Source organism: Mytilus edulis, chromosome 2 (assembly GCF_963676685.1).
Source record: "Mytilus edulis chromosome 2, xbMytEdul2.2, whole genome shotgun sequence".
Taxonomy (NCBI): domain Eukaryota; kingdom Metazoa; phylum Mollusca; class Bivalvia; order Mytilida; family Mytilidae; genus Mytilus; species Mytilus edulis.
Genome location: NC_092345.1, coordinates 86,287,572 through 86,314,014, shown reverse-complemented (window position 1 = coordinate 86,314,014; position 26,443 = coordinate 86,287,572). Strand labels below are relative to the sequence as shown.

Sequence of the window (26,443 nt, the reverse complement as noted above, 5' to 3'; positions counted from 1 at the left end):
ATCTCTGATTTCTTCAAATAGTAATTTAAGTTTGTTGTTACTACAACAAGTATACCGGTGCCCATAGCCGGTAAGATTTTTATCGCCTAGAGGTCGGTCTTTCCTATACCAAGGTCCTGTAGCTGTTAATTTCGGCGTGATTTGTCTTTTGTGGAGGTTCGTGTCATTGGCAATCATATATATATACCGCATCTTCTTTTTTATGTATAATTTTATTCCTTTTCAAAATAGTCCTGTCTTATTCTGCTTTTAAATTACTCATATCAATAATATTTTAGCGTAGTCTATGTACAGTACTGCAGCACTGTGATTTTATTGGATTTGGCAATTGTACAAAAATTCCTATAAAAGGAAATTATGTTACGCGCCAGTGATTGGCTCTATGTAATAAATATCGACCACAATTGAGGCCGTCTATATATAAATTGACATTTGATAAACACCAATAAATGTTACTATAAATAAAATGTGTATTCAAATTATTGTTGGTTGCCAAACGTCACGTGGTTAGAAAATGGCGAATTTCTGAAGAATCGGCTGGCAAAGATCTAATGTATATCAACAAATAGTCAGATTTATTCACTTATACACTCGTATCCAATAACACACCGTTTCGATAAGGTAAATTAGATGTTGTCCGGTGTTGTACTGTTTTAAACTACTTGCACTTCCAGTTTTATAAAGAATAGCACACATGAGTTTGCTGAATACACGATACAACGTCCCAGAAATCATAATATTACTGAATTTAAGAGACTCTTAACCTGATATCAAAGGTTATCTACATGAATACAGGTGCATTCACAAGTAACACACCTTAAATTCATACACGGGGTCACCTGGGTATAAATGTTATGTCGAAGTACATAGTAAATATTTGTGACCTATATAAAACCGTGTTTGCTTACCGAGTTTGACTCCGGTAATTACAATTTTAGGGATTTGTACTGTTCCCTTGGGCTGTTGAGGGGCAACAAATGTTATGGTTCATAGAGGATCTAAGGGAAGTTATGATTTATGAAAATTATATTTTATTGACTTGTTATATAGGAAGATGGGGTATGTGTGCCAATACACCTTATCGCTATTTGTCCGCCATTACTGAAAATCACACAGGTTCCCGTAAAATTTTGACGTCATACAACAAAATAACTGACGCCACAATGGAAAAGTGATTGTTGTATGCGTCAAAAGTTCAAGCGGCCGGGTCAGCCGGGATTAGCGATAAGGTGTATGAGAGAACTCTCCATCCAAGTAAAAATACACCTTATCGCTATTCCCGGCTGACAAGAGAATCTGTCCTGCTTGAACTATTGATGTCATACAACAATCACTTTTCCATTGTGGCGTCAGATATTTTGTATTATGACGTCAAAATTTTACAGGAACCTGTGTGATGCCCAGTAATGGCGGACAAATAGCGATAAGGTGTATTTAAAAAAGTAAATCATTATAGGTCTGAAAGCTACGGCTTTCAACATGGAGCCTTGGCTCACACCGAACAGCAAGCTAGGCCACACTTAAAAATATTTTGGTTTGCCCAAACCCTACCCAAAGATTGAGACAGTGGGTAGGTAGGTAGGCATTTTCTTTTTTTATTTCAAAAAAAGAAATTGAAGTATCAGATGTTTATTAGTCTTCATGCCTATTTAATTAAAAAAAAAATTCTTCAAATCAGGACAATAAAAGAATTTGAGTAGGGACCTTTTTTCTGGGTAGGTAACGTTTGGGCAAACAAACCTATTATTTATTATGGCCTTATAAAGAGCCCCAAAAATTACTAGTGTATAACCATTCAAACAGGAAAAGAAACGGTAAAATCTATTTAAAAACGAGAAATGCTTATGAACCACATTCCTGACTTAGGACAGGTGCAAACAATGGCAGCAGGATTAAACGTTTTAATGTTACCAAACCTTCTCCCTTTTCTGAAAATGAAACTAGTATAACATCAAAACATAGAAAGACACTGTAAAATATCAATTGGAAGGCTTAACTCAATCAAAAAACGTAGTAATGAATACTATAGTTAAAATGCATTGCCATTCCAATAAGGCAACATAATCCAGTGTGTAAATCATGTTTTTCCCTTTCTTAAACTGGACTGGTAATTTTTTGGCTTTTAAATTTAGGGAGTTACCATTTGATTTTTTTGGGGGCTAGCTAAGATGAAATGATTTCAGTCCTGCCTTTGTTTGTTCGTTTGTCCTGACTTTTTTTACATATATTATCATCCCGCTTTTTTATGCCTCTGTAGCGGTGGGGGCCGTCTGTACGTTCGTATGTCCCAAAGTTGGTTTCCATTCTCTAACTTTGATTTGTCTCAATCAGATGTTTTGAAACTTATACACGATGCTTATTACTACAAAACACAGACCAAGTTTGATTTTTGGAGGTGTCACTTTTAATGTTCTGGAGTTATGCCCCTTTACAAAAGGAAAAAATCTGATTTTTTTTTTTCTGTTCTCTATCTTAAGTTTCATCCTGAACATGCATGAAATATTTGCCACTTGACATTAAGTAACCAACAATCAATCTCAGTCTGTGTCTTCGTCGTCCGAAGACGCATTTAGTGTCCAAACAATAACTTTAGTTTTAGTGAATGGATCTCTATAAATTTTTACAAGAAGGTTCAATACCACTAAAGGAAGGTTGGGATTGATTTTGGGGATTATGGTCCCAATAATTTAGGAATTAGGGGTAAAAAAGGGGGCCCAAAATAAGGATTTTGTAGTTTTCAAACAATAGGATGGTTAGTATTGACTTTTTTGGGGGGGGGGGGGCGGGGGATTGGATTAACTTCCCTTATACTACTTGTTAATTATATATAAAGAAATGTCAGGTTTTGGACTAATTGCAAAAAAAAAGGGGGAGGTTGGTAGTAGATTTCACTCTTATTTTTTTCCAATATCTCAAATTCCAAATTTTTGAAAAGTTTGAAGAAGAAAACTTTAATTGCACAATATTACACAATAGATTTGTAAGATCTTAACATTTGTTTTGTGTCAGAAACCCATATTATGTGAAAAATTTGATCAGAATCCAAATTCAGAGCTGTTTCAAGCCTGAATGTTGTATCCATACTTACCCCAACTGTCACTGTTCAGGGTTCGACCTCTGTGGTCATACAAAGCTGTGCCCTGCGGAGTACCTGGTTCTAGTTTACAGACAATAACTTGTGTTTAAGTGTATGGATCTCTCTGAAATTATACTACAAGTTTTCTTACTACAAAGGAAAGGCTGGAATTGAGTTTCGGGGTTCTTGCTCAAATGGGCATTTCAATAAGCTGGGGGCCAAAAAAAGGGGCCCAAATAAGCTTTTTTGTAGTTTACAGTCAATAACTTGTGTTTAAGTGTATAAATCTCTCTGAAATTATACCACAAGTTTCCATACTCCAAAAGGATAGTTATGGTGGTTATGGCTGAAATCATTTAACAAATCGGGGCAAATAAGAGGGTAAAAACAAGGATTTCTCTGGTTAAAGGCAATTTAGACAATTTTAAAGCAGTGTAAGGGAGGTTATCCCAATTCCATTTGAAAAATATTATATATACATTGTATATATAATGTCTAAAAATAGCAACAATCAACATTCAATCTATTTAAGCGTGGAACTCTTGTATAGATTAAGCTACAAAAATATTTTTTTGTCATGCATCCGATTTCACCTTGAGAGATGCACACGCCTGATGAAGCTAATTTGTTTAGCGAAATATTGTGTATTTCTATTTAACATCTAATAGAAATTTTTAATGTATTAATTAGCGTGTTTAAGTTATATTCTTAGACATTTATATATATATATCTATTATATTTATATATGAGTCTAAATTGAAAACTACGTTCAAACCTATGATTGCGTTGGATAAAAACCGCAATTTTTATACGTGTGCATGTAAAACAAATTTCGATGTAGAAGGGTCTGAAAACAACACAAACATTTTCCAAAAGAACAAAAAAGTGAAAAAGTATATTTAATTAAAACGCATTTGACTAACAGGTCGAACAACTGATGTTCTTTAACCCAGCTGACTGCCATTGGCGATTGCCAAATAAAATTGATCACAAGATGTAACAAAATGGATCTTAATGTAAATTTAATACTAAACAGAAAGAAAAAAAATTAACTTGTGGCCACGATGTTATGCCACAAACATACGGTGTCAATATTTTTTTAGTATAACCAGATCCGGATTTCGACAATAAATGTCTCTTCAGTGATGTTACGGATCGAAACGGTATTTGGAAGGCCATATAAAAAGTACCCTCATTTTTAGATAAACTCGTGAATTTTAAGAGTCAATATAGGATGAACGGATCATATAAACCGGAGGGAAAATATGATACAAGCCCAAACGAAAAAATATAAACGAGTCTAAATTGAAAACTAAATTCAAACCTATGATTGTGTTGGATAAAAACCACAATTTTTATACATGTGCATGTAAAACAAATTTTTTTGTAGAAGGGTCTAAAAACAGCACAAACAACATTTTCCAAAAGACCAAAAAAGTGAAAAAGTATATTTAAACAAAACGCATTTGACTAACAGGGCCACATTTAAAAGAATGTCTGTTTCCCCTCCCCCGGGTCTACTCTTTGTAAACAGACCAGGCAGGCAGGTAATTTTTTTTTTCCAACTGGATGTCATGGATGGTTTGACTTGTCCACTGGAGGCCACTTATCAGTTGTTAGTGCTCAATTTGAGTGTTTTTATTTAGATTATCAATCCTTTTGCTTTCAAGCACTATTCAAAATATGCACATTTAGTGCATAAAACTAATGTAGCATTAAAGTGTATATTTACTACTTTCTGATTTGACAATTATTAAAGCTTTTATTAATAACATATTAATATATGTATGACAAGGTTTAGATTCCAAATTGCCATGCTTGTTATACAAATGTACATGTATACTGTATTCAATTCCAGGATATTTACCCTGGCACAAAAATCTCGAAAATATAAAACTGGAAATAACATTAAGAAAATCAAACTTTGCAGTTATTATATATATATGTATTTTATATAATAATACATTTAAAGTGTCTGACTAGAACAAAATGTCTGGTTTGAACAATAGAACACACAATGACTAGAATGAAAAGAGGCACTGAACAAACTTTTATATCAACTGTACTAGATAAATAATTAAGAGTCTGTTTCTTTGAATTTCTTCCAAAATATAGAACTGGAAATAAAAGTTTTTACATATGTACTTTAGTATAAATACATTAAAGTGTCTGACTAGAACAAAACAATCGAACACACAATGACTAGAATCAATAGGGCCAGTAGATGAATTGACAAAAGTCTATTTCTTTGGATTTCTTTTAGGGATTTCTCTTTTCCTGTCAATGCAGGCCTTGCACACTGGTAAAAATATTTTGAATTTTTTAAGTAGTTATGGGTCCTTGGTGGTATAAGGAGATACACATTGTGCACATAGATCCAATCTCCCAACATTTGAACCATAGTACGTGAACTCAATGTGTGTGGTGCAGGACATCTGGAGTCTAACAAAGGCTTTACCATGAAGAACATCTCCTGTAAAACAAAGACACAGTTTGTATGTAGTTTTGTACAGTGTGTCAGAACATATTCCTGGATTAGATCCTTGACCATCATCTGTAGTTAAATTGTTCTACAAGTCGTTCCATGTGCACCTTTTTGAAAAGCTGTATAATCTATTTACCACAATGGGTAACACCTTTGACGCGTCCTTGTACTTATTCGTACAGAAAACGACAATGCGATCTTGTCGCCCATCTTTCAAGTAGACAGTTTACCCTCGATACATACCGCTAAATTGATAGATAACTCCAGAGAGTTCCGGGAAGATTTCCGGTAATATCGGAACCAATATCGGAATGGAAACGAATTATTTTCGGGAATAAAAAAATATTTTTTTGACTTGGGGGCTTATTTTTGACCCGGTCAGGGCGAGGGGAAACAAACATGTTTTTATATTTTGGCCTAGGTTGAACAACTGATGTTCTTTAACCCTGCTGACTGCCATTGGCGATTGCCAAATAAAATTGATCACAAGATGTAACAAAATGGATCTTAATGTAAATTTAATACTAAACAGAAAAAAAAATTTACTTGTGGCGACGATGTTATGCCACATATGTATATATATATATAAATATACAACTCGTCTAAACATCAACCCAACAATGTTAGATCTGTAAATTTGCTTTCCCAAATTTTTGGTTCTTCCCTCGCCGGGATTCGAACCCATGCTACTGTGATATCGTGACACCAAATCGCCTGCACTGCAGCCGTCCCGCTAGACCACACGACCACCTGGGTTCTCAAAAAAGAGCTTTCGCTGGCCGTGTGTTACCTTTCCACGTCAGTTTTAATCTAGCGGCGTACTGCAGTACATGATATATAAGGCATGAAGATGTTATTGTTACAGATCAGCTAAATTATCTATAGTAAAGGATCCTACAAATGAATGTAAGATACAGTCACAGAAAATAATTATATTTATAAGTACGTCTGAGTCAGTGACAACCCTACAACAGATGTATCCATCGGATCGCCATCAATGATGGTGATACATGGCTGTGTACATAATGTATATACAACTCGTCTAAACATCAACCCAACAGTGTTAGATCTGTAAATTTGCTTTCGCAAATTTTTGGTTCTTCCCTCGCCGGGATTCGAACCCATGCTACTGTGATATTGTGACACCAAATCGCCGGCGGGACGGCTGCAGTGCAGGCGATTTGGTGTCATGATGTTTAGACGAGTTGTATATACATTATGTACACAGACATGTATCACCATCATTGATGGCGATCCGATGGATACATCTGTTGTAGGGTTGTCACTGACTCAGACGTACTTATATATATATGTTTGATTACCTCCCTTACACTGCTTGAAAATTATGAATTAAGAAATGATGGTTGTCTTGAGATGATTAGCTGTAATTTTGTTTAGAAGTTACATGTACTATTAATAAATATTAATTTTAACCATGACTATGTTTGTTTGTTATATTTTAATATTTTATGATTAATTTAAATGAGTAGTTACTTTGCAAACTCCATTAGAAATTTGAATTGAGATTATTTTTGGAATAAGGGAAAGGGGAGTTGAAAACAAATTGGAGGGGGAAAAGAGGGGGGTTGTAAATAAGAATTTGTGTGTGTGTGGGGGGGGGGGGGGGGGGGGGGTTACAATTTTTCTCATTTCAGATATTTTAAGTTCATTAAACCACATTCATTCTGTGTTAGAAACCTATGCTGTGTCAACTATTTAATCACAATCCAAATGCAGAGCTGTATCCAGCTTGAATGTTGTGTCCATACTTGCCCCAACTGTTCAGGGTTTCGACCTCTGTGGTCGTATAAAGCTGCGCCCTGCGGAGCATCTGGTTAAATTTAAGATTATAAGTTTCTAAGTTATGAAGTTTTATTCATTAAAAAAAAGGTTGATTTTCCAGTGTTCGAATAATATTAAACTCAAAAATACTTTCAGCAGTTCTCATTAAATTTTGGAAAATTGTTTATATCCATTGATGTAAAGTCCCTTTCAGTTTTTATAAATTTTAGATTTTACACTTCTGAGTTATGGGATTTTATTCACTAAAAAGGGGTGATTTCCTAGTTTTTGGACTGTACCTTTAAAGTGCTTTGAGCAGTTTTCATTAAACTTTGGTGTCTGATTTATATCAATTAAGATAACCTCACAAATTTCTAATAGGACATTGAGAAGTTATTGAACTTTATTCTTAAAATATGCTACGACCGGACATATCATGAGTTCATGGCGCAGCTGTTTATTGTAAAACTTGATATCTTAAATACGGGTGCTAAATCTTTGGTTCTAGAACCTTTAATTTAAGTGGTCAATTCAGTTAATTGGATTCCATGACTAATTCTTGTGTCTCTTCCCTTTTCAGACTCATCCTCACTTTAAACTTTTGTTGCCTTTCGGTATAGATTAGAAACATATATTATATTATTAATTAATATAGAAGAACATGGTATACATGTAGAGACCCTCCCTGTACACCCTCTCTAAGTTAAGGAAATGTGTTTTGATTAAATTTATTTCACATTTTGCTATTCCTCTACTTTGTTTATATGTTGATCTACATATATATTATTTCTTTATATAAGAAAATCAAAAATAAATTAAAGATTTGTTTTTTTCAAACACGTCGCGAATGTTAGATTTCCACTAAACTTCAGGAAAGTGGTAATTTGTTATTTGCATATTTATTTTTACTGTTGATAATTCTAAACTTCTATAAACATGTATGATGTATAGGTTAAACAAAGTCACCTACTCCTAAAATGTATTGTTTATAGTCGGCAAGTTTAATTTAATTCTCATCTAAGCAACTTGACTATAGTCAGGATGTTAATTCTCATCTAAGCAACTTGACTATAGTGAGGATGTTAATTCTCATCTAAGCAACTTGACTATAGTCAGGATGTTAATTCTCATCTAAACAACTTGACTATAGTCAGGATGTTATAGTGAGGATGTTAATTCTCATCTAAGCAACTTGACTATAGTCAGGATGTTAATTCTCATCTAAGCAACTTGACTATAGTCAGGATGTTAATTTTCATCTAAGCAACTTGACATTTATAGTCTGTTTGAGTGTCCATAGCCAGTGTTTCTGGTCATTTATACATTGTACCATTGTAGGATGTTTTTGGTATTTTTATCAACAAGGGTTACCCAAATATATGCATTAGTGCTGATATCCTGTAATAATTATACAGACATTGACAAAAAAAATTTATTCATGTAGAATATATATTAAATGTCAACCAAGAAATACAATGTGACATTAAACTTCAAGTGATTTTCCAGCAAGAATAATTATTCCACTGGGTCTCATCTCTGTTGTCATCTTCCTTCCATGAAATACTGTTGCTAAGAAGTTTTATGGAGGAGATATGCACTCAACTCTTTAGTTTTCCTGTTGTATTTAAATGTCATTTTACATGATTTTAAGATTAGAACCTAAGACCAGATGTTTTAAGGTTGATTATTTGCTGGAAGATCTTAAAATGAAATGGATGATTGATTAGATGTTAGGAATTATAATGGTACATTTTGAGCTATATTTAGAAATTTAATAAGAAAATCGATTTCCTGACATTCCCGTAGGACATCAGCTTCAAATAATTGATTTAATCAAACAAAATGGCATACTGTATATAGAGAGAAATAACTTAATGACAAATATTTTGTGTTCTTCAATAAAATTTCTGATTGTGGGCAGTGTATCACGTTGCAATTTGGGATGAGTAGTGTAAGCCCACAAATTGTTGCGTTGGTATTAGTGACAGAAAAAAACACGGACTGGGGATTGCTTTATTTTATTTAGGTTGATGACCTAGCCTTTACTTGTATTTTGCCATCATACTATTATTAACCTTTTAGGGTACATTTTATAGACATTCCTAAATATGGAAGTAAACAAAACATTTTTTCTGTATCAATCATTTGCAATGTAATATAAACTTTAGAATAATAGTCTAATTTGCATCTACAACTTTTCTTGCAGACTTGTACAAAAATAATAGTTTGCATGGTTAGTTATTTTACAAGAAACAAAATGAATTTCATTACCAGATATCCTTTTATAATATCTGACATTTTCTTCCTGCAATTTTAATGAATTAGTAATTTTACCATTGTTTTTGGTTTATGGCATATGTTGAATGAGATTTTCATATCATATATAGTTTATTATTGCAAATATGCTGTTTGAATTCATGAATGAGGTTGTTGTGTGGAAATGCTTAGAGGATTAATTTTACCAAAAGTGGTTATGCTGAAACTGCAAGTCACTTCAATTACTCACTTTGTTTTAAAGTGAATGATATTATAAAAGGATATCTGGTAATGAAATTCATTTTGTTTCTTGTAAAATAAATATTTTTTGAAACCACCCTTGAAGCAATAACCCTAAAACTCAATCCCAGCCTTTCCTTTGATATATCGACCCTTGCATTACAATTTCAGAGAGATCCATACACTTAAACACAAGTTATTGTCTGGAAACTAGAAAAATGCTTGTTTTTGGCACTTTTGGGCCCCCAATTCCTAACAGGTAGGACCAACATCCCCAAAATCAATCATAACCTTCCTTTTGTGGTATTGAACCATCTCAAAAAATTTCAAAGATCCATTTCCTTTAACTAAAGTTATTGTCTGAAAACCAATGTGTCTTAGGACGACGACGCAGACAACATCATCCTAAGACACATTGGTTTCCAGACAACAACTTTGGGGTGGTTTCAAAAAGTTGGGGGAGGGGGGGGGGTTCCCAATGTTTTAAAGCTTGCTTAAGGGATTCATATTTTTTTTCTTCAAATTTTTTCAAGAAATCTTTAATTGCACATCTATTGTGCAATATATTTGTAAGATCTTTGACCACATTTATTTTGTGTCAGAGACCTATATTTTGCTTCAAGTTCCTTACTCTGTCTTACCAATAATTATAAATTTTGAAAAAAGAAAATCTCTGAAAGTTTTTTGATAAACATCAAAATGAATAAATTTATATATGCGTGTATATGTGGTAGACAAAACATAATTGCACATAATAGAAAAAAGGTTAAACAGGTGGCTCATTATGGGTCAAGGGTCAAGATAGCTGTAAATTTGAACTCTTAAAGAATTTGATGTTTATGCTTGTCATACTCATTCTATTTTAATGGCTTTATTTTAGCCTAGTGCAATTAATGAATACAAAGAACTGTGTTAATTTCAGAATTCTAATTTTATATACAATCTATTAATGATGAGTAGATTGTATTGTTGCATACACTAATAAATAAGGCTGCCTTTAATGTTTCAAGTAAATGTTTCAAATCAGGTCATCACTTTAGCTGGTATTTGGTTTCTAAACTTGGACTTAAAAAATCAATATGCTTAAACAGACTTTACCATAAATATCATGGTATAGCACAGCGGAGATTTATTAGATGTTACTAAAAATAAACAATCTTCTATACTTTTAATTGCAGATGAACATTTGATTGGCTATCTTCACAGTCCTGTTATGTAAAGTAGTGCCTGTCTACCAGTGACATTAAGAAAGCTATATATAATACCATTTTTTTGGGATAGAAGTCTATGGTACCAAAAAGGTTTGGATGATAGATCCGTCATTATGTCGGCTAATAATTACCCATGTAAGTAAATGCTTAGTAGTATGTTATTAACTGAAAAAATTCTTAACTAGTATGTTATTTCTACAAGTAATAATGGAAAGTTAATTATTGGTAGATGCAAATAATGTCTTCACTCTTCTTTGCAAGTTAATTAACTGTAATAATTATGTTTTAGACAGTTGGGTCTGATAAGAAAAAAAATATATATCCCAATTAGAATTTCTCAATAGCATAGCTCAACTGACCAAAGTGTTATCTTTTGCATAACCTGTCATTTGACGAGTTAGGTGATGTTTCTGCATCCCACTGGTGTTCAGTGGTTTCAAAGGCAAGTGGTTTGGTACACAAATGTACCTCTGCAACTAGTGTAAGCCATTTTATATGCTGTTCAGTGAAATTAAACGACTGAACGAAAAAGAATTAGACATCTTAATATTTTGGCGGGGTTTGGCCTAGGAAGTGGCGATATATTACAAATGTATTACCCAGGTTGAATTGAATATTTTACACTGACTCCCGTAAGTCAAGATATTACATCAAAATTTGTAAAAAATTGTATTTTTTTTCCATATTTGAATGGAATGGCTTTCTATAGACAATTGAAACAAAAACTGTTTTCTTAAAACGATGTCACTTTTGAGTTGGAGTTGTTTCCTATTACAATCTTCATTCCACTCATGCCTGCGTCCTCACTCAAGCAGCCTCACCTATGTAAGCCTACTCTGACTTTATAACTTTACAATGTTTTACCAGCAGAGAATTGTCAGCTAAATAGCATAGATATGTTCCACTCTGAAAATATTATTATTGCATGTCAGAAAACGTTGATGTTTTAAAAATAGATGATCACAGTACTGGTACATGTATTGCAAAAAATAAAGCTTACAATTTATATAAAAAAATCTGATTAAGAATAGTAAACTGGGGGAATATTATCAGTAGTTACGATATATGGAAAATTAAAAAAAAATTAAGGAAAGCTTTCCATTAATATCCATAAATTTATCGTGGTAAATTTTCAACTGTGAAAGTATTTGTAGATTTGAAGGCTACAGGTTCAAAGAAGCCGCTTGCTCTGTGAATCGCCTGGAATATTTTTCTATCAATGTTTTCTCATTTCAGATATGAATAGGAAGTTAATGTATAAAGGGAGTGTTGACTCTGGTTTTCAAGAACCTATAGGTAAGTCTTCTGTCCAAAATACGTTTTCAGCCTAACAGCTGAATTTTTTGTTGATTATAAAAAGTTCAATCGCTGAACCAAATTTGTGGGTTCAAATGATGAGATGAAATCAATCTGGCTTCATTTAGATCATATTTTTTAACAATCTTCAGTCAAGTTGATGCATTGTCATTCCATGTATTTATATTTTTGAAATAATTAAGGTCATGTTTTTTTCCAAACTAAATATAATGATATCTTGACCATTAATCTGTTTGAGATGCACATGTTAGGTCAAGCCCTTTACCATTGACTTTTACTGTTTGTTCTATTATAAACATAGAAACAAAAGCCATATTCCTAGGAAAGGGGGGAGGTTTGAGCACTCACAACTTGTGGACCTTCTTTATGCACCAGTATATATATATATTTATATATATTTATATAAATTATTGTAATATTTATTTATGTTCAAGTGGATGCATCCTATTACAATAACCCCTACCATTCTGCCAGGAAGTGGATATGGTAACTGCTAAATAAAAATCCACAAATACATGCTATTAGAAATTCATCTTTTACTTTATAATAACTTTGCAAGTTAGCATCATTTTGCAGCAGATGGCAAAACAGGGATAGTAATTATGAAATAGCTTTAGGTGCAGGAAAGTAATTCCATGATAATCCACCCACTTTGCAGATGTGAAATGACAATAGTACATCAGAGTAGGCTTTATACGGTTCATTCTCATTTATCCAACTTTTTTAAAATATAGGTAGTACAGCTAAAAAAAAAGTTGGATAGATGAGATCAAAGGTAATCAAGAACAAAGGGTTTTCCAATTAGAGTTTGGTTGAATGACAGGTGAAAAATAAGACTGAAAATTATACCAGGATTAAATTTTCTGTAGTGTTATTTAGATTAGCATGTTAAAATGTGCAACTGACATTTAGTTAATGTAATGTAAATCATTTGAAAGTATTTTTAAGTTATTTAACCGTTAACTAAAATGTGAATTGGATAGAAAAATATCAGTTGCACTTTTATTCATGAAGGGATTTGTCAATGAGATGGAGCTTTTTTTGTATATTAGATCCTCTTCGTTCATTTTTGTCTGTTCTTCTGTCCAAATGATCCAAATAGGACAAAATATAAGTTGAATACGTTTTACTACACAAAGACTGAACAGAACAAAATTCACAAAACATATATGCATACATATATATAAAAAAAAGCACACGCAATTCTAGAACAAAGATTATAAAATACTGGCACAGTAATATCAACCGCACACCGTGACTAAATGAATGTTCAGTAGATTCACACAACATACAATGGCATTAAAGAAATGTCCACTATAGATACACACATCATACATTTTTTTTATTAAATCTGTAGCCTGCAACTGCTAGGTAGTGACCTCTGTCATGAGGTATTAGTTGTACTCTTACTTGTGCGTTTGCCATTTGTGCAATAATGAAATTTCGGATTAAATGGCTACATCTATAATACTAAAATTACGAGGTCCAATTTGTCAGCCGTCATCGGGTAAAAACGACAAATCAAAGAATTCAACTCTATATATAACTAATATAGGACAATGGTGTAGATTAAAAATTACACCACTCCAGACCCTTTTTGTTTTCCACATAATTAATATTGCCAATAATTAACAAGTTCCGGGTCTATAAATCCGATACCGATACCAATAGTATATTCACCTGTTAGCTATTACCTTATCTGTGCGTTCCGCATTTGACAGGCGCACCACCAAACGGTGTATTTAGGATTTTGCTATATACACGGGTCATAATCAAAGGGCTGACACTACTAAATTCAATCATTGTCAAATTGTTCACTATTGTAGCTTTATTCAGCAATCAGCAAGACTTTCTAAGATAACTAATGTAGGACAATGCTGTTGATTAAAAAATACCCCATTCCTGGATAGCCTGGACCTTTTGTTCCAGGTCGACGGGTTCAAACAGAAAGATTTGAAGGCAGAGAAAACTGTGTATCTTATAATCGACATGACTTTATCAGATGACAATACCAATTACTAAAATAAGGCTTAGGCATAGTTATATACTTTAATTCAGTCACGGACCCGCGATATCACGGGTGTGTACTTGTATATACTAACCATGAGCTTAACTAAGAAATATTCTTTATAAAAATAGAGTTCATTCATTCATTCATTCACATGTTTTGGAAAGATTGCTGAGTACTATTCCATAGTTTTAATTTTTAACACTTGGAGATATGTGATTGGGTTGTGAAAAATGTTTAGATTTTTGCATTGATGAGCAAATATGCTGAACACGAACAATGATTAATTTGGTAATCACTTTGAATCAGCACCACAAATAAAAGTTAACAAGTCTAAAAAAAAGTAATAAACACATCATATTTACTCAATAAAATGTTAATATAAAATTATTATTGATTGTGGGTTTCTTCTGTATAAAAGATTCAATTTATTCAAAATATACTAAATTTTATTCAAAATATACTAAATTTTATTCAAAATATACTAAATTTTATTCAAAATATACTAAATTTTATTCAAAATATACTAAATTTTATTCAAAATATACTAAATTTTATTCAAAATATACTAAATTTTATTCAAATATAAAATGTAAGAAGTTTACTATAGCCTATATTTTATGTATATATTTTTTAAATAATATAAAAACATACAGGAACAAATTTACTGTCAAATTATAGAAAAAACACCTTATAATTACTAAACAAACAACTCAATAATTAACAAAAATAAAAGTTGGCTAAATGAGAATGCCTTATTTTAAAAAGTTGGATAAATGAGAAGACACCCTTTATACCTATATATTTGACACCTTTAACATTGATACAACACAAAGTATAATGACATCATCAACACAAGGTTTATCATTATTGATGGGTTTATGGCGTGAATTACGTATCTTACATGTATCACTCAGTTTTGTGGTTATTGATGTTCACCATATACATGACATATTAAAGATTGTCACAACTATCACAGGTTCTAACTGATTAATTAAGTGAGTTGGTTAACATAATAAAGTAAATAACCCTAACAGTTTTCTGGATTCAGTTCTGTTCTTTGGAATTGCAGACTTTTTATAAGCTATTATTCTGTCTTTTTGTGTCAAGGTGTATATTTAATTACTATCTTGTTTTAATAGGATTAAAATTGTAATATGATGGAGTGCATAGCCTTAACCAATCCCATTTTAAGCTTACCTGAACCACAGTGTTAATAAGAACCATTGATGTCATTAGGCATTTTGTCATGTATTGTCTGTTGTATTTTATTTTAGAAAATTCTAGTTCGATTGGGACTTGATTTAGTTGGCATTATTATTGTGGAGTTAACCAATAGAAATTTATGTTTGATTATCGGGGTGATAGACCAGCAAAGCCACTGTTATAAAATAAAACAAAATTCTGTGATTGCTTACAAACTTTGAGAAAATGATACATTTCTTTTTACAAATGTACAGTTTATTAGTTCATAACAAAGACTTTTCATTTATATTTGTTGTTGAATGTTCTATTTGTAGTGTTTTTCACTGTTGTGACTTTCAACTTAAGGTGACTAATTTAAACCAACATCTTACTACAACCAACTTATTGCATTTCCTTGTACATGGATGATATGTTCAAAGTTTGACTGCTACAGCTGTTATAATTTGTACAGTAACACTGTATTTGATTCTGAGATATGTGCCCATTTTTGGTTGAATAGTAAAAACCTTTCCTAACATTTATATTTATAATTAGTATTTGAGAGAACACTTCAGGTGAAAAAAACTTCCAAATTTTATAAATAATGGAGCTATGGAAATCTTCACAACATATTCAACAGCCAAAACAGCTGATGACATATTCTTCGGGAATGACTATGTTAATGATTTACTTAATTCTGACTTATTATTAAAATATTTTGTTGACTTTATAAGAGTTATTGCCCTTACTTGTTATGATCGCCCCTTCCATATCCTTTAGACCAAAGAGTTCATATGAGATTGTTGGGGCTTGTTAATCAAACAGTATGTACTTATGGTCATACCGACCAATGATAGGATTTATTTCAATGATATTTCTTTAAATTCAGAAATTATTGCATGCATTATATTATTGAGATCTGGACATGACAGACTAAAAAGTGAGAACTTTTTGCAATTAGAGGAAAAGTTGCATACAAATGTATGTATGGGATTTCAGAATGAGAGTTCTTATTATTGAGAAACTCACCCATTTACATTTGCATTATTGACAATAATAAAAACCTTGCAATAATTTCTGAATTACAGTAAATATCTTTTAAGATATGTTACAGAGTTAGTTCCCTTTGCATGTAAAGGTACTTCAATGCAGTAATTACATTTGCTTGTAATGATGAAAAAGCTGCATTACAATCAGAAATAGGTTAATAAATTCAATGGATATTCTAACGATAAGGTTTCCATACCTTGGCAATTTTATGTAGATAATTGCATAACTAATTGTGGAATGGATGATTACTGAACAGTTTTTATGGAGGCCTGAATTCCTGTAGAAAAATAATCATGCTACATGCAGCAGCCAGTGTGCAGCAAACAATATTGATTTTTGATAGTGATCATAACTTCTTACAATTTTAGGCCATTCACTCTTAAATTCCTGAATGAAAATTTGTATAGCACAGTGGTTTATATTACATTTCATACATCAACTGACAATTTGCCAACATATTTTACATGAGAATGAAAAGAATAAGTTTTACACTTGCAAACTGCTGTTTTTACAATTGATTTGAGTCACTTTTAGTTAAAAATGTATTTATATATAAGAGAGTAAACAAGGAATTGAAGTTCAGGAGGGGTGAATGAAGTCAAATTAGAACTTTGTTTTGCTATGACCTCTTGAAAAATTGATGTCATCTTTGCTACTTTGAAAATCATCTGATTACTATTGATGAAAGATAAGTTCACACTGTCTTTCATCTATGTGCACAAAATGCTTCTATGCTTATAGTGGTTAAATAATATGAATTTTGTATATTGTAGTTTATATGATATAACGTTTTTTGAGTTTAAAGGTAGTATATTAATGTTTTCTTTAACAACACAAGGCATAAAATCCTCTCTACATTAAAATACTCCTTTTGCTCTTGAATGAAAAGCTGTGATTCACAAGTTACTAGGGGCCTTGGATCAAACCTGTTGGTACTGTTACAAGGATGATTAGATGAGAGACTGTTTGTGTGAATCCAAGATTGAATTTAACTGAATCCTTTAAAAAGTAGTTTATCTCTCCCCCTCTAATTAAGTGATGCATATTGTTTGACACTTATTTGTTGTAATGAATTGATATGTCCAGGCCATGACCCTTTCCTTTTCATCTGTTGATAAATGTTTTTAATGTATGCAGCATTAGAGTACATCATCTTAAAACAATCTGTTCATGTACCATTTGACATTACCTATGACTTCAAGGTCATATTTGAATATTTTTATGACATTAACACATTGTTCTACATCATTCTTCATCTAATGGCAGGACACTTTCATGCTTTATTTAAAACATGAATTTATAGCAGTATGATATTTCCCATTGACTCTACACAGGATATAGCCCGAAAACATTAAAGGGAAGACATGTGTTTGAGTCAACTAGTTTTGGTAACTATTTCTAATAAGATAAAGAGTTAATTTATATCATATAAAAAATGAAATTGCCTTTTAGTTATATTTTGAGTTTCAGGTTTATCATTTTAATACTATAACCCCACTCTATGAGTGAGGACAACATCACTGCAATCACATTGTACAATAAGCCATAAATCCAACAAATATTTTTGTCTCATGTTGTCGGGAACATCTTAACAACTGTTCAGCAGCTTGACAGTTACAAGTAAATGAAAACTTTTTGGTTCTGTCTGACACTTACTTCCTGATTGCAGATACTTTGACTATATTCAGTTGTTGAATGAAAACAAATATGTTGGTCACACTTATCTTAGTAACTATTGAACATATTAACGTTACAATTTGGTGAGCAGTTTGACCGTGATAAGGTGTAACGTAATTATGGCTTTTTTAAGGCTTCTTCCTTTTGAACATAATAACATTATATTTGGTGAGCAGCTTGACTGTGTTTAGTTGTAACATGTTATGGCTTTTAAGACACAACATACTGCTTGATGACGGAATGAAATGACTTTTAATTATATTAAATCAAGGGCTTGGCAGTGGTATGTTGTAGTGTGAACAATTTAAGACAAATGCTTCCTGTTTTCTGGTTCTTTAAATAAAGAGTTAGGGTAATCTTTAAGCATGAACTATGCATGGAGAAATAAATTTAGCAGTCTTATTATATGCCCGTTTACGGGACATATAATTATTTTATATACATGTATTCCAAAATTTTGTAGACTGGATGAATGATAGAAAGCTGAGAGATGTATTAGATATATGAATAAACCAATACTATCACATAACTGTTAACCTTTTGTGTCTGAGGGTTGATGTATTTTGATATTTTCTGTTAAAAATGCAGTTTAGGTGCATGTTTAATGGTTTTGTAACATGAATCGGAAATTCATATACCATGAAAGGTATATTTAACAGTCAATTGCATTTTCATTGTCAAAGCTATCCAAAGTTCACTCAAAATTAAAATTTTAATTAAATTTGAATTCAAGAAAATAAGAATGGAAACAATCTGATTACAAAACAAGTTTGCAGTGCATGTAGATTTCTTGGGAAAGTAATTAAATGTAAAGTATACATGCAAATAAGGAAAGACATTAAGAAAATATAGATCAAATTTACGAAGAAAATATACTGCTATTGAGTTATAGAAACAGTTTTAAGTACACAGTTTTACCATGTTTGATTTTAATTCTTTTTTGTAAGTACAATACTTCAGAATTGATGTTTATATTTGATCTTTTATACAAATATTAGTTTTTGGTTCTGGAGTACCAGTTAAAAGTGCACATGTCCTTATGTGTTCATAAAAAAGTACAAATATTGTGATCTGAATATTCTTCTTCCAGATGCAAAATACAGTGTCTATTTGATAAGTTAGTAAACAAAGTTGTTCAAAGTTCTGTTTTTTATTTTTTTGTCTGAAATTTATATCAGAGGGTATAAGCATAAATCAATTTAATTTTCCAAACTTTTATTAAATTGTAGACAATTAGTATACTGTTGATTCATTTATTTCTGGGGAGCAATTTACATACATTGTGGGAAATAGAATTTTCTAGGATATCTGATTTCATTGTTTTGCCGAAATCTGCATATAAGCCTTTATTTTTTTTACCTTGTTGCATATTTAAATTTGTGGTTCAGGTTTTAACCCACATAATCCACAAACATTGGTATCTCAGGAATAATCATAAATCCACAGTACTGAGGGGCCTGATGGGTCATTTTCGTCTTCGTGATCGACGAATTTTCGGTTATCGTGATCCGTTTTTCTACAGATTTTTTTTTATATATTTTCGTGATCCATGATCATGGAAATTTATTTTCTGTAAATTGTGATTGACAAAAAAATCAACTCGTGAATTGTGATGAGAACCCCCCATTAGGCCTCTCAGTACTATACAAAATTGATTACCAAATAGCAAAAATCATAAAGGGACAGTATAATAGAATCTAAGTTTAACAATGGCCATATATACATAAAGTCTGGAAGCCAACCTAAACTTATACAAGTTTTTTTTAAAGTGAAAAAAATGTGCATTTGTTCCTGCTGTTACATATTCATCATGGTTTATATGGCTTATCTTAATTACATAGAAGATTTACTAGTGCAAAAATTCTTATTTTTAGCTTTTCATCAATATTGGTTTGATTGGATAGATTAATGTGTTCTGGGGTTACTTAACATTGATATTGGTTTTATATCACGCACATATTACAGGAGGTTAACAGAACCTTAACTGATATCAATGTAATATTCAAATGCCTTATTTTCTGTAAACTGTAACCCCTTTGATTGACTCCAAAGATGTGTACCTATCAGCAGTATAAGTTACCCAGCTAAAGTGGGTGTTGTATTTAGATAGCTATACATTGTATGTATGACTTGTTTGAATTGGATGTGGATGGATACCCATGTTTTAAGTAGGGAAGACTACAACCCACTATGAATTGGATGTGGATGGATACCCATGTTTTAAGTAGGGAAGACTACAACCCACTATGCACATTAAAGAACCTTTGAAAAGATCTAGGAAGTCTGGGTTTCTTTGGTTCAATGCAGAATTTCTGCCACACTATAACATACTCATCATTATGTGCCAGTCCCAGTCCTTAATGCCTGTTGAACACCCCCTCCCCCTACCACCACCACCTTTGAAAAGACTTATTGAAGGGAACCTGGGTTTCCTTGGTTCAATGCAGAATGTCTGCCACTCTCCAACATACTCATCATTCAGTGCCAGTCCCTGTCCTTAAGATGGACAGGTTTATATTCATGAGTTCTATGATGTATGAGTACCCAAAATTAAGTTTGATGACAGAATCCTTATGGCAAGATTTTTCTGATTTCCATTTCCCTGAGAGAAATGTCCGAATCCAATTTCAAAGTATTATTTGAATAGAGCAAATAAGTTCCTTCCATTATATGTCCTAACCAAAACAGGAAATATTGCCTGATTTGAAAAACTAAGTCCATTTTAAGGATCCTAGCAACAGAATTTTAACTGAATGATAATTTATCAGACTTGTCATGATCAGAGGGACAGACAAGATTTCTCTAAGACCCTGTTAAAAAGATAAGAAAAATAAATAAGATAGGAATCTTTTACACAGTAGACTTTAAACAGAACTGGCAACACAGTTTTACTAATATTTACATTTTCATTTGAACTTGCATTTGATGTAAAAACATAATCTTTATTTAGGTTATTGTCCCTTTAATCTTATTTTAGGAAAACAATGTTATTATAATCATATTAAAGGCTAATGTGAACTTGGCTGAACATAAATAAAAGTTTATCCTATTTTAAAACATCAAAGTATTGATGATATATTTGATTAAAGAAAATATTAAATGCAGTATGAATTTCTGAATAAGCTTTTTCTATTTCTTTTGAGTAAATATGAATAAAAGGAGTTATGGGATATGTGACAATGAGACAACACTAATGACACATAAACCAAAAGACTTCTTGAGGTCAGCATAGGGTCTTTAACATAGGAAAATGTCTGTATTATGTCTAGAAAAGAACTGGTGTAAGATTTACCTTCAATACTAAATTCATAAAATTTAAGGGGGAAAAAAATATGAAAAACATCTAAACATCTACAGACTTACTCAGGTGGGACATGGCCATGAAGCAAGTTTTTATGCCCCTGCTGTGGCGGAGGGGGCTTTAAGTTTTACTCTTGTCAGTCTGTCCGTACTCTCTATCTGTACAACTGTCCATCTGTGCGTACTGTCCGACCCTACATCTCTAATTTAGTTTCCCTTCTCTAACTTGCCTCAACCATACCTTAAAATTAAACAGAAATAAAAACTATGCAAGCATGTCACTTTGAGTGCTTCTCTTTTATAAAAGGGGGTATGGTAGGGGGGTGGGTGGGTGTGAACTTGCTTACTCGAGGTTATTTTGATTATTCCTGTCTACAACATGTAAACATTTCATATAAATCTTTAAACTTGGTAACCTGCATTGGAATGACTTTTTATCTTATGTTGACTCTTGGGATTGACCTTTCAGTATGTATTAAGTACACTAACATGACTATGTTAACTTAAACTCAGTGTCAAAGGTATGTTTTCATTCAAATTAAACATCTTCAATAATGAAAGTTAATCTTAAAAGAAATTTATAGATAATTAGAAAATATAAAGACACACAAGTAGTTTAGACGTAGAATTTGTCCATTATGAAATGGTGAGCCTAAAAGATAAGACATAGACTGTTAGCAATTTCATTACATAAACAGCCATACAGTTGAAGACCGTACTTAGACCTAGTATAATGGTTTACTTTAACAAATTGTGACTTAGATGGAGAGTTATCACATTGGCACTCATACCACATCTCCTTATTTCTATATAATTCTGACTGTTATTAAACATGAAAATTGCAGAAAAATATAAATGGAAGGGACACATATTTGATTAATAATGTTTTGTTGGTACTTAGACAACACTCCTTTATTATAACCAAGTGTGTGAGGATATGGTATCTGTTTCAATGGTATCTAAACTTCATCAGTCTTTGTAGTTAGCTTTAATCAATGCTGTTAGTTGAGTTTGAATGTTTATATCAGTTTACTTAAACCACGATTTGATGATGACCTATATAAAAAGCACTATTTTATAAATATATCATTGGGCTTACTTGAAATTCTCGGAGTCTTTAGAGCCTAAAATGTGTACTGCCTTGCTGTTTAAAACTTAAAATCAGATGATAAATGTTTTTTTTTCAGTTACAAAGCTGTTTGCATGCAGACATGTGGTAAACATAATCTGTAAAAGTAATCTGCTATAATTAATTGCTTTTTTATGCCCTCGCTATAGCAGAGGGGGCATAATTAAGTTTTACCCTTGTCCATCCGTACTTCTGTACATCCCCATGTTGGTTTCTGTTCTCAAACATTAGTTTGTCTAAACCAAATGTTATGAAACTTAAACATAATGCTTCTGACCACAAAACACAGCTGAAATTTGAATTTGGGTAGCGTTGCTTTTATCATCCTAGATGCCCCTTTACAAATGGAAAAAAGTACTGAATTTTTGGTTCCTATTCTTTTACTTTAAAGTTTGCCTCAAACAAATGTTTAATCCTTACATCAATTTGATGACTGTTCAATATGATTCTATTTCAAACTTAGTTTTCCTGCTTTTCAAAAATAAAGAACAAAAGATTTTTACGGTATCATTCTTAGGAAATGTGGTATAATTAGCATTAAGACAACTAGTTTCAAAAGATTATTAAAATGTTGCCTTTTTTAAACCATGATTGCCTGTTTATCACTTCAATTCTTCCAAAAATATTAAGTTTACGACAACTTCTTAAAACATAACTTTTGTAACAAATTGATTTCTAATTTTAAATTTGAAAGTATAGATCAGCATATTAGATGAGCTGTTTCACAGCACTGACCATGCTTTGATTTAGGTTCTGTATTTAAGTTGATTCTATAATACAATCATCAGAAGTTAGGTTACCAATCCTATTATATATTGTTTGATATGCTGGTTTGTATTCTATTATTAAACTTGATAGACTATGCTCTTTCTACTGGTCTGTATTGAAGAATACATTTGTCACAAGGTTACCAACTACTCTGGCACTAATAAATTGCACTTCAGGGAACCCTTTATGCATTCTTTTACATAATTCTATAGTAAAAATCCATATTAATTTCAATTTTTGTCATTCAATTCTATTTTTGATCATTTATGTAGAAAATGGACATTTTTTTTCCCTTTTCATATAAGAATTCACTCAGTGTCCTCTGCTATTCACAATTTGTTAAATTCATGGTTCACCTTTGCAAAACAAATGAAAGTGCTGTACATTTATTCCCATTATCCCTATTATTGCTTTTATATATAGGCACTTTGATTTTAATTCCTGCTGTAAGTGGGAAATATTGATTTTGTCCTGTCAGTTTGCCTTAGTTTCTGTCTGTTTGTCCTGTCAGTTTGCCTTAGTTTCTGTCTGTTTGTCCCCCAAAACTCTGTCAATGTAAAATATACTTTAGGTTATTCAAGTATGAAACAATGTTTGTCAAAATTGCTAGTTGCACTGTGCAGTTGTTAATAATTCCAATACTTTTTTTAGATTTTGATAAAATTGCTGTGTATGGGAATCATCTACATATGACACATTATGGGTACATGTACTGGGAAAATATTAAAAAAAAAATACATGAAAAGTGTACAGTAAATGTTCAATAAGAAAAATAATTTTTCCATGGTTATTCTTATTTCAATTAATTGTTTGCAGATAACATCTTATTAGTAATCCCTATAATCATGGAAAAATAAACTACTTTATCCTTTTTTACATGTCACTGTATAACTGAGCCCTGTGACTATTAATAAATTATGTCCCAGCTCAGAGCCCTTAACAAAACATAACAATTTGGAACAATATTGTACTAATCATTCTTAATGTGATAAAACTTTTTCTGCAGTACTTAAATATCAATATTTATATATATTAATGTTTTTAATCAAATCTATTTAAAACACCATTCAATTTTTAAAGTGAAATCATCCATAAATATTTTTTATTAAATGAGTTAGGTCAATAGTTGTTAGTTACAGAAAAGTTAATAACACGCTTCAGGGTCACATTTCATATTTATAGGTATTGATATTAATTTTACGTATATTGTTGTCAACCTGAACAGTCATTGAATAAATTTTTCTTTCAACTAGAATATTGGTTAACTCAATTTAACAAGAGAAAAGTCCCCTGCTTGGATGTATATTCACATAGATAAATAATTAACCATTGTTAAAAACGTACATGTGTTTTGTACACAGAATGAATTGCTCCATTTTTAAATAACCTAAAAAAAGACATGTAACATTTCGCCTGAATGAAAGATGAGATGAAAATGGACTAAAGTATATGACAAGAATGAAGAGCACTCAGCTAAATAGCTGAACCAATTTTGATAGTAGAAATAGTAATAATTCACAAATGTTAGTTATTTGCATTAAACCATCTTTTAGACATTAAGATGGTTTTTACAAATCATTTTGTTCCTAGTTTTTTTTTAGGTCAGGGTAGGGTGGTAGTGGGGGGGGTATAAATTGACTACTGTGGATCAATTACTATTGATTCGATACCAATTTTCACGGATTTCATGTGTACAGGGGACCACATATTTAAATTTTCAACGAAATCCAAATTTTCTAAAAAGGAATGTAATTGCAAACTTTGTCAAAACCACAAACTTGAATTTTCCTGAATATTCAAGTTTTCCTCAATCAAGGAAAAATTGGTACCCACAGAAATATATGAAGCCACAGTATAACATTCCCTCCTCTTCCTCCTTATCTTGATCATATTTGGCTATAATCTATATAACTTATATTTTGTTTATGTTAATTATAGAAAAGGTAACCGTGTACTGTTATCATGTATAGGAAACAAGACTTGTAAATTAAATTTCCTTTTAAAAATGTGACCACAAACAATTCATGTGATAAACTTTTATGGCTGACCATTGTTGTGAAAGAGTCAAAGAAAAAGGTGTCCAATATTTTCTGACCATTTCAATAATTTCATGTCACATGCTTGTGATGTATGTGCAAATATGTTTTTAGAATAAATGGTCCTTGTAATGACGAATTCATGACAATCACCCCTAAGAAAACATTGTTTTTCAACTTGTTTCTGTTTGGACTACATCTAAGAACTATTTCCTCAAGGAATGCACTTCCCCATGTACAAGGTGATAGGACTTGCTGCTAGAAATATGTGACATTTACCACATTTACCATCTTGAAATTATGTGAATAGGTGCGGAAAAATATCAGATTTATAATTTGTAATAAAGTTCCTATTACTTGATAATATACATGTATATAAAAGTCCCTATAATTTTTCAAAGCAGAATTTTTCAATTATATCGTATGTTGATGTCCCCAGCTCTTTTGACAACTCTGGTACACCACTAACGGCACTTTCCCTACACACCAGTCACAAAACCCAACTATTCCAGGAAAAAGGTTACAATTTTACCTGTGCAATAATTATGGCAAATTCAGCGCCAGTTCCACTTACAAGTCAATCTGAGCTGCTGCTGAAGATTTAATATATAAAATATTTGACTTAAACCATGTGCAAATTTAAATCTATTACTCAGAACAATAGTCAACATGTAGGAGAAACCTTCCACTGTAAATCTTTACTTATTTTCTAAAGATAAAAAAATAATATGTTCTACTGATTTCTTAGTTTAATCCATTTTGGCATTTATATAAGAGTAAAAAATGAATAAACCACTGGGTATTTCCAATCCAAAATAAAGAGAAAGATAAATGAATTCATTATTTGTTAAATAACTTTCTAAATATATGTTTATATGAGCATTGTGTGCAGGAGTGTTCATACACATGTAGTATTTAAATAA

General features: G+C 31.8%; 1 protein-coding gene across 5 annotated transcripts in view; it reads left to right on the top strand.

Moving 5' to 3' along the window:
• Positions 1–481: 481 nt before the first annotated feature.
• The window catches only part of LOC139513241 (histone deacetylase 4-like), a 96,048-nt gene continuing 70,086 nt past the window's right edge, over positions 482–26,443 (top strand). For 3 of the 5 annotated variants that reach the window (XM_071301569.1, XM_071301567.1, XM_071301558.1), the window contains exons 1-3: positions 488–621; positions 11,018–11,185; positions 12,287–12,346. In XM_071301569.1, coding sequence (XP_071157670.1) covers positions 11,164–11,185; positions 12,287–12,346 — 82 coding nt within the window. In that variant the 5' untranslated portion in view covers positions 488–621; positions 11,018–11,163. Of the gene's footprint in view, positions 622–11,017; positions 11,186–12,286; positions 12,347–19,052; positions 19,230–26,443 lie in introns of those variants that run through there. The other 2 variants (XM_071301560.1, XM_071301568.1) reach the window with 2 other exon arrangements.